The sequence below is a fragment of the Alosa alosa genome, chromosome 18, assembly GCF_017589495.1.
Source record: "Alosa alosa isolate M-15738 ecotype Scorff River chromosome 18, AALO_Geno_1.1, whole genome shotgun sequence".
NCBI classification, from domain to species: Eukaryota; Metazoa; Chordata; class Actinopteri; order Clupeiformes; family Clupeidae; genus Alosa; species Alosa alosa.
Genome location: NC_063206.1, coordinates 19,895,848 through 19,905,719, shown reverse-complemented (window position 1 = coordinate 19,905,719; position 9,872 = coordinate 19,895,848). Strand labels below are relative to the sequence as shown.

At 41.1% G+C, this 9,872-nt stretch overlaps 1 protein-coding gene across 1 annotated transcript; it reads right to left on the bottom strand.

The window, feature by feature from the left end:
- Window positions 1-2,256: 2,256 nt before the first annotated feature.
- si:ch211-125o16.4 (neuroblast differentiation-associated protein AHNAK) lies at window positions 2,257-9,478 on the bottom strand. The gene is made up of 5 exons (XM_048269171.1): window positions 9,421-9,478; window positions 7,058-7,116; window positions 4,645-4,768; window positions 4,333-4,469; window positions 2,257-4,200 (listed from the first exon to the last, which is right to left on the bottom strand). Exons 2-5 carry the CDS (start codon window positions 7,058-7,060, stop codon window positions 2,257-2,259), a joined length of 2,208 nt encoding a protein of 735 aa, XP_048125128.1. The 5' UTR covers window positions 7,061-7,116; window positions 9,421-9,478.
- Between the last annotated feature and the right edge of the window lie 394 nt (window positions 9,479-9,872).

Below are 9,872 nucleotides of genomic sequence, written 5' to 3'. Positions count from 1 at the left end.
TGACCGTGAAGCAAATAATCTCAACCTTTCTTTGATGTCAATTGGTCCGGTTTGCTGCCCCTGGCTATTCAGACTAGGAGTACTGATTCCTCTAATCAGGGTTTTCAATTCAGGATTAACAGGGTCACTGTGCAGGTCTACAGCTCCAGGGAACTCCAATGCTTTCTGAATGGTGCATTGTGGTAGTCTGTGTGTTTTGAACAATGGTATATCTCCCTCTGGCAATTTAATGTCAGTGCCTACATCTCCATCTACCTCAACATCAGGGCCTTCTTCTCCTCTTCTAAACAGCCTCTTGAGAGTGTGGAATTTGGACTTTGGCTTTGATGCATCAACACTGACATCAGGTGCATCCACATCAATCTCAGGGCCCTTGATATCAGCACTGACCTCAGTTTTGACTTCTGGAGCAGTAAGGTCTGCCTCAACTTTGGGAACATCAACATCCACTTCAGGTGCTTTCACATCCACATCCACATCAGGCCGTTTCACCCTTGGGGTTGATAAACCAAATTTAGGCAATTTGAAATGGGGCATTTTGAATTTTCCTGAAGGGGGATCGACATCCAGGTCTGGAACTTTCAAGTCCACATCTGGACCCTCAGTGTCTGCCTTGAAATCTGGTGTTTTCAAGTCTGTATCAACGTTGACATCAGGAACATTAAGATCTACTTTAGGGGCTTTGACATCCATATTTGGCAAGTTCAGATGAACATCTGGAGCAGTGATACTACCCTCAAGTTTGGGTGCTGTGATATCTGGAGCTGTCAAGTCAAGACTAGGCCCATCAGCTGTAACTGTTGGGGCATCAAGTGATGGAACATTAATGTCTGGTACATTAACACTGGGTGTTTTCACCTTTGGTCCTGTTAGATTGAATTTAGGTAGCTTAAAGTGAGGCATTTTTATTTTACTTGAAGTAGCTTCAACATCTATACTTGGAGCCTTCAAATCTACATCTGGTCCTGTAAGATCTGCTTTTGGCACACTTACACTACTGTCAATCTTTGGTGCAGAGATATTCAGGTCTGGTGCTTTTAGATCCACATCTGGCGTAGTAAGGTCTGCTTTAGGTAATGTTAAACCTACATTAGGGGCATCAAGTCCTGCCTCAATTTTTGGTAGGGAGACATCCAAGTCTGGTGTATCTACATCTACATTAGCCTTTGGTCCAGACACTTTGGGCCATTTAATTTGAGGCAATTTGAATTTCCCTGATGGAACATCAATGTCAGCTTCTGGTGCTTTGAGATTTACCTCTGGTGCTTTCAGACTTGCATCTGGTAGGTTAACATTTAGGGCTGGAGCGTTTAGATCTCCCTTGATTTTTGGTGCAGAAAGGTTGAGGTCAGGTGCTTTGAGATTGACATCTGGGACATTAAGATCTGCTTTGGGCAAATTTATATCGACTTCAGGGCATCAAGTCCCTTCAACTTTTGGTAGGGAGACATCCAAGTCTGGTGTATCTACATCTACATTAGCCTTTGGTCCAGACACTTTTGGCCATTTAATTTGAGGCAATTTGAATTTCCCTGATGGAACATCAATGTCAGCTTCTTGTGCTTTGAGATTTACCTCTGGTGCTTTCAGACTTGCATCTGGTAGGTTAACATTTAGGGCTGGAGCGTTTAGATCTCCCTTGATTTTTGGTGCAGAAAGGTTGAGGTCAGGTGCTTTGAGATTGACATCTGGGACATTAAGATCTGCTTTGGGCAAATTTATATCGACTTCAGGAGCATCAAGTCCCGCTTCAACTTTTGGTAGGGAGACATCCAAGTCTGGTGTATCTACATCTACATTAGCCTTTGGTCCAGACACTTTTGGCCATTTAATTTGAGGCAATTTGAATTTCCCTGATGGAACATCAATGTCAGCTTCTGGTGCTTTGAGATTTACCTCTGGTGCTTTCAGACTTGCATCTGGTAGGTTAACATTTAGGGCTGGAGCGTTTAGATCTCCCTTGATTTTTGGTGCAGAAAGGTTGAGGTCAGGTGCTTTGAGATTGACATCTGGGACATTAAGATCTGCTTTGGGCAAATTTATATCGACTTCAGGAGCATCAAGTCCCTTCAACTTTTTGGTAGGGAGACATCCAAGTCTGGTGTATCTACATCTACATTAGCCTTTGGTCCAGACACTTTTTTGGCCATTTAATTTGAGGCAATTTGAATTTCCCTGATGGAACATCAATGTCAGCTTCTTGTGCTTTGAGATTTACCTCTGGTGCTTTCAGACTTGCATCTGGTAGGTTAACATTTAGGGCTGGGCGTTTAGATCTCCCTTGATTTTTGGTGCAGAAAGGTTGAGGTCAGGTGCTTTGAGATTGACATCTGGGACATTAAGATCTGCTTTGGGCAAATTTATATCAACTTCAGGAGCATCAAGTCTCGCTTCAACTTTTGGTAGGGAGACATCCAAGTCTGGTGTATCTACATCTACACTAGCCTTTGGTCCAGACACTTTTGGCCATTTAATTTGAGGCAATTTGAATTTCCCTGATGGAACATCAATGTCAGCTTCTGGTGCTTTGAGATTTACCTCTGGTGCTTTCAGACTTGCATCTGGTAGGTTAACATTTAGGGCTGGAGCGTTTAGATCTCCCTTGATTTTTGGTGCAGAAAGGTTGAGGTCAGGTGCTTTGAGATTGACATCTGGGACATTAAGATCTGCTTTGGGCAAATTTATATCGACTTCAGGAGCATCAAGTCCCGCTTCAACTTTTGGTAGGGAGACATCCAAATCTGGTGTCTTTACATCTGCATCAACATCAATGTCAGGTGTTTTAACTTTTGACAGGTTGAATTTTGGCCATTTAATTGGGGGCAGCTTGAACTTGCCTGATGGGGCATCAAGGTCAACTTCTGGTGCTTTTAGATCCACTTTTGGTGCTTCAAGGCTTGCATCAGGTAGATTAACATCCAGGGTCGGAGCATTGAGGTCACCTTTAATATTTGGTGCAGAGAGGCTGAGGTCTGGAGATTTGAGGTCCACATCAGGTACTGTAAGGTCTGCCTTAGGCAGAGCTATATCTCCATCAGGCAGGTCAAGTCCCGCTTCAAGATGAGGTGCCTTTACATCAGCATCAACTTCCAGGCTTGGTGTTTTGGGTTTTAAGAGGTTCAGTTTAGGCTTCTTCCAGTTCCACTTGGATTTTGGGGGATCAATGTTGACATCAGGCACGTTGAGATCAACATCAGGGCCATCAATGTCTGCATTTGGAAGGCTTACATTGACATCTGGTGTTTCAAGATTTGCTTCAACCTCTGGAGCTTTAATGTCAGCATCAACATCGATATCAGGAGTGGTCACTTTTGGCTTGATTTTGAAGTTTGGCTTTTTTAGAGTGGGAAATTTTATCTTCCCTGATGGAGCGTTTACCTCAACATCAGGAGCTTTGAGATCCACATCTGGACCATTTATGTCAGCTGATGGTAATTTCACATCAACATCAGGCGTGTTCACATCAGCTTTAATCTTTGGTGCTGAAAGGTCCAAGTCTGGTGTTGTAACATCTGCATCAATATCCACATCTGGTCCTTTAATTTTCCTAAACTTGGGTTTCTTAATTTTTAGCCATTTGAACTTGCTTGATTGTGGATCAATGTCAACATCTGGACCATCAATTTCAGCTTTGGGCAGATTCACCTCTGCATCTGGTATATCCAAATCAGCTTTAACTGTTGGCCCAGAAACGTCAATGTCTGAGGTTTCTATCTTAGGTCGAGGGTGACCCCACTTTGGCTTTGGAAGTGTGAACCATTTGAACTTCCCTGATGGGGGCTCAATGTCAACATCTGGGGTATCTATATCCAGATTTGGGCCCTCAAGTTCAGCTTTTGGTAAGGTGACATCAACATCTGGAGGTTGAAGATTGAGCTTTGGTGTGTCGACATTTGCACTGATGCTTGGGCCTGTCAAAGTTGCGTCTGGGGTTGTAACTTGTGGCTTTTTTGTTGACGATTTGAAATTTGGCATTTTAAACTTAGGGGCCTTATATTTCATCCCGTTGCTGTTGACTTCTGGTGGGTCCACATTAACAGACACATCTGGGGATTCAACTGATGGTGCTGAGACACTAAGCTCAGGGCTCTGAACAGTACCATCCAAGCCTGCTCCTTTTAATTGCGGTCCCGACATGCCTATTGTTGGCATGGTAAATTTTGCACCACCATCAATTCCGTTCAATGAAGGTCCATTGAGCTGCAAAAACAAAAAGGGTGACAATGGGAAATAAGTCAAACCTTTAAAAACAAACAATATATGTCTGACAAGTTTTAGGAAGAGTATGTAGGCCTACCCATTACTTGAGGAGGAAAAAATACAGCCACTTACATCACCATCAAGCACGATGCTGGATTTGGTTTTAACCTCAAGTTTGTCATCATAGGGCACGAGGATCTTCAACAACTTTAAAGCATCATCTTTGGCAAGATGGTCCAAGTGAATGGTAGCAGCAACAATCTGATCATCTATATGGAGATAGAGAAGCCAAGAATGATATTAAAACATAATAATAAACATCAAAAATATCAAAAATACATGTGAATGGCACTGACTAACACCATCAGCAAGGGCAAGATGGGCAACATTGCACATGGAGGATCCAAAGGAGTCACTCAAAAGCATAAATAGGTTCCACTCTACCTTCATTCAGGCCAATCTTCCTGGCAAAGGAAGGGTTTTTCCCTACAGAGATGATCTTTTCTCCAAGGTCCATGTTTCCTAGGGTCACATCCGCTGAGATGCTTTTCCCTTTCATTTCCCCGTTCTGAAGAGACCAATCAAGAAAACACAATCACTGCAGATTAATATTTACAAAGATATGCACTGTACACTGAGTAAGTACATATTCATAGATTTAAAAGACAACCAGGGCTGGAATTTCATTGCCCCTTGCGTTGGCCGTGATGCCCCTTAAAAATCGTATGTTCACAGGCCACTGTGGCCTTGGTGCCCTGAATGACTACTTCCCCCTCTTTCCATATTCTGCTTAGTATCCGACTGATGCAGCGATTTTAACAAATTAATTTAGTTTTTTGATGTGGTGGAGAAAGTGACAGCGCACGGCAAGAAAAATCCAACATTCAGCAGCCAGAAGACAAGGCAAGAAATTTAAATATTAGCAGTGCCGATTCAGATGTCCAAGAGGCCCTAAGTTAAATCCCGCTAAGGGGCCCTCCTACCTAAATTCTGAGGGCCGAAATGTAATGCTTCCAATACAATCATCCCAGCCCATTTTGGATGTCTACGGAAGTTACCAAATATAGTGTTTTTCCCCATAAAGGACCTTCACAGCTAAATGCCCAGTTTTAGGGTCTGGGCTGCTTGCTTTTGATACTTGCTGTACATATCCCAGTACAAAAAATAACTGTTTTTTTTTTAGTACAGTTCAGTTATACTACAGTAGGCTATAGTGCAGTAGCCTAGTATTTTCATGTCCAAAATACTGCATTTCTACAGTAAAGTACAGTACTATGCAGTTTTTTGTGTCCAAAATATTGCATTTCCTACATAAGAACTACAAATATTTCCTCCAAACTGTTTTGATACTCAGAAATCTGCAGTTTGAGACTTGAAGTAATACTGTTATTTTTTTGTAAGGGTCTGATTGTGCTGATGTAGCCTGATGGCTGAGGCTGACTGTTCTTCACCTGTGTCTACTGTAGTAGGCTACTTGCCAAAGACATACAGTAGGGCACTGAACTGGCTCCCCCTGATTCCTTTCAATATTTTTTCGAACATAGACTACTTTAAACAATCATTTTAATACTTCATACAAGTCTAATATACGACGTGCATCTATTGTCCAGTATGCAGCACAGCAAATCAAAGTTAATACTTTAGGCACTTTCCATTTTGCATACATTCAGTTGTAGGTTTAAACCAACTAAAGCTTGACTGAAATATTGTACAACTATTTACTTCTTTTGAAAATGTATGGGAAGTTTCATCCCGAGCTGCACGTTATGAACGCATTTTTTTTAAAATGTAGCCAGTCGCCCGCATTCAAAACACAGAATATGCGCAGAACCGATCCAAGTCCTGATGTGGCCCTAAGCGGAATTTGATTTGTGGGCCCCCCTACTACCTTATCACCACCAGTAATATTAAATATTGTCAATGCTTAATCATTCACATCACTGGTGATATATACAGTGAGGCTCATACGTTTTTGAACCAATGCTAAAGTTGACTAAAAAGAGGAATATAAAATCATCAAATTGATCTTAATGCCTTAAGTAAAAAAATGAGGAAATATCCAACCTTTAAGGACACCAATTTTCTTTGTGAATGAATAATATATCATAAATAAATAAATGTTCTTCCTTAAAATACAGGGGTCATAAGTATTCGCAATATATATATATATATATATATATAAATAAATGTTAAATATAGCTTAAATATCGGTAAATATTAAAATCAGATGATTTACAGTTCTATGTAGGCTAATATGTCATGTTTCATGGTTTCATGTTTTTGTAATGTTTCATTCAGTGATACAGGTCTACAGCTGTTAATAGACTAAATTCAACTTTGATCATTATAATGTAGCCTACTGTAAGCTATAGTTAAAGGGACACCAGGCAACGTTTTCGTGTTAATTACTCATCTTTGTAAGTCGGTATATGGTTAAATGACTCATTACAGGGCGAATGAAGACTCTCACCCGCCCCTACTGCCTGTAGGAAGAATATCCCGCTTGCAAGTTCAGTGTATCATACCCGCCGACCGAAGCAGGATCAGTTTACAGTTTACAGTTGACGGAAGATGCAAAGAAAAGGAAAAGAGCTTCAGACCGAGCGAGGGGGAGTTTCGTAGGGAAAAAGCATCAGGCTTGCCTGGTGTCCCTTTAACTTTGGCCTTTGTGCCCCCCGCCAAATATGCCCAACCAAAGGCCAAGTGGCCTTGCCCCTAAAATAATGAAATTCCAGGCCTGCATACAACACTTGGACACAAGCCACTAAAAATTATATATTTTTAAAGTGTCTATTCAAATAGACATTTGATTATTATAATGTAAGACTATATTATCAACAGTTCTTACTGTACTTACCATTTTCACTCAGAGCTTTTTACAACTGCATATCATTAAAAGGCCGCATTCATTAAAACCTGGAAGAGAGGAAGGAAAGGATTATTTCACTCTGACCATCTGCATGGCTTTGGACATATTCAGCAGAACTAAATGTAAATAGATATCTATCCAACCAGATAGCACTACATACATGACATATCATGTTCCCACATATCAATCAAAACAAATATAATAACGGATGTACTTTAGCCATTCTCTCTTTGAGGCACATACTTAGACCCACTCACAGTCACCAGAAATCAATGAAGGTAATCTGCCAAAATATGTGGTTATACATGTGGTTTGTCACTCGACAACACAAATGTTGGCTTTAATCCCTGAACAATTGAAACTGGCGCGGCTCAGGGATGGGTGTACTGTATGATTACTCAATCTATGAGTGTTTGTGCTGTAGTAATGTATGCATTGTTCAGCTTCTGAGGCAGAAACCTTTTTTTAAACTGTCCTAAACTAAACTAGGTCTTTATGTCTTGACAAGTCAGCGTTCTCCTTCATTTTATGGTTATCTGCTTTATGACTGAATGCATATATATATATATTCCTCTTGCAGTGTCTTCTGTCCACTGATAGAACTGTTTTGTTTGTTTGATGGACTGGTTTTCCAAAAAGCCAAAGTAAGGTAAAAAGTAAGTTGTCCAAATTAATTGCAGTTTCCTCTTACAACTATCAAGGGTTAAAACCAAAGCATCCAATACTAAATTCTTGGCCAAATCTCTAATTTCAAATGTCACACAGCCATAAAACTCACAGACAAAACTTGGCTTGCATACACACAGACAAACCATACAAAAGCACAACACACACACACGCACACACACAGAAACATAGTCAAACACCCACGCAGCACATCATGCCTCTGGCATCTCTGGTATGGCCTTCTGGCAGAACAAGAATGCCGGAAACCAGTCAGTCAGGATGCTCGGTGGCTCACGTGGGCTCTACCTATGCAGCCCTCTCAACACAAATACATACCTCTCCTTTGAAACACACTCTCTCACCCTCACAACAATCACACACCCAAATAGGCTGAGTGGCCAGCCTGCAGGACACACCAAGCCAGGCGAATATTCTTGAGCCCCTCCTGTCATCTGCATGTCAATCAAGGGTGTGGCAGGGCAGTGAGAGTGATGAAACTATATCAACAGTATCGATTTAAAGTGCCTGCCTTTGTTACTGACCCTCTTTCAGAGAGAGGATGGGCAAGTATGGATGTTTACGTTTAGGGAGAAGAGGCACTCGACACTCAAACAGGGTGCAACGTGTTGGCAGGGAGCTTGAAAGTCAAGCACAAAAAAACAAAACAAAAACTATCGATACCACAAGAGCCATCAATGGTTCAGCAGGTTCACTTGGGTTTCAGCTGCTAGTGTTGAATGCATACAGTAGCTAGTTACAATTACAAGACTCTTTATTGTCCCATAGGGACAATCATTTCCACACATTTTCCATTTCCCAAGAGGCTAGACAAGAAAGGGATGTAGAAAAAGATCTTCTTCATCCATCAATGCACCATATCCACACATGTGTGTTCACATACACCCACAAAACCTTTAACCATTTCTGCTTTTTTACTTAATACAAAATATGGCAATGTGTAACTGTACACTTCAGGATTGAGATTTAGAAACTGAGGCTGTTTCCTGAGTTTTACTAATGTCCCAGTCACAAAAATAACATGGTAACGCTAGGAACAAATACAACAATATGTAGCGTGTCTCCCACGAAACCCCACAGTCTACCATCGCAGCCTGAATGTTACAACCGCTGGATAAAAGCATAAATTCATAAAGAATGATCAAACTTTACTTTGATAGTCCGCCCATAGACTATCCACAGATGTTCAGATTATCAAGAATCTGTTTGTTTATATTCTATTAACTACAATTCATAGGTAGGGTTAAGTTTAGGGGTTACAGTAGATTTGGTTAAGGTCACGTTCAGTAATTGTTCAACAACAATTTTACATACTGAATCTCAACAAATGATCTTTTAAGCCTCCATGGGCTGACTATACATGTAAAGTGTTACAAAATGTATTTCACGGATTTCAAGAAGCTCACGAAATGGCCTGGTATATTCTGCCAACAACACACATGCATATTAAACACATTTTAGAATATTTCAGATAGTAATTCAGATTTAATTTTGAAATCACACATTGATAGCTCTGAAGCAATATCAAAGGCAAAATAAACTACTAATCGCCTAACATGAAAGATCCTTTCAGTCAACTTGAACAAAATCATCATTAGTTACACTGAGACTTATTACTGAGCAGCTTGTAGGCAGTGGGTTCACAGCCTTTCAAAGCATGGACTCACCATCTGATGCTGTAGGGGCCTGTTGTCTCCTCTGAACTCCAGTGATTCTGACTCTCTTGATGAATCGCACTGTTAAATGCCTTCACACACACCACCGGAGCCAAACAAACAGGTTAGGCAGCAACGGGCCAGCCCACCTATCTACCTGTCATACACTCTGTCAAATAGGCACATAGCACACACGCACACACACAAGCTGCTGTTCACCGAAACCTACTGATCAGACACACAGACACACACACACACACACACAGAGGTGAGAGGTAGAGAAAAAAAGTAAGACTGCTCACAACAGGCTAAACAAGGTTTCTACACTGAAGCATATTGAATGAGAGGTTGCAAAACCTTCAGATAAGAGAAGGCCATTCATGTCCAGGCACAATGACACATGTGTTCAAGACAAAATTACATGGACTACTGGAAATCACTGCGATTATCATCAAGCTTCTCAA

Excerpts from the sequence above, each read along its gene's own strand:
- si:ch211-125o16.4 (XM_048269171.1), bottom strand. Across the intron at positions 4,470-4,644 it reads GAAGATTGGCCTGAATGAAG|ATGATCAGATTGTTGCTGCT; the intron begins GTAGAGTGGAAC and ends ATCTCCATATAG. Across the intron at positions 4,201-4,332 it reads GCATCGTGCTTGATGGTGAT|CTCAATGGACCTTCATTGAA; the intron begins GTAAGTGGCTGT and ends TTGTTTTTGCAG.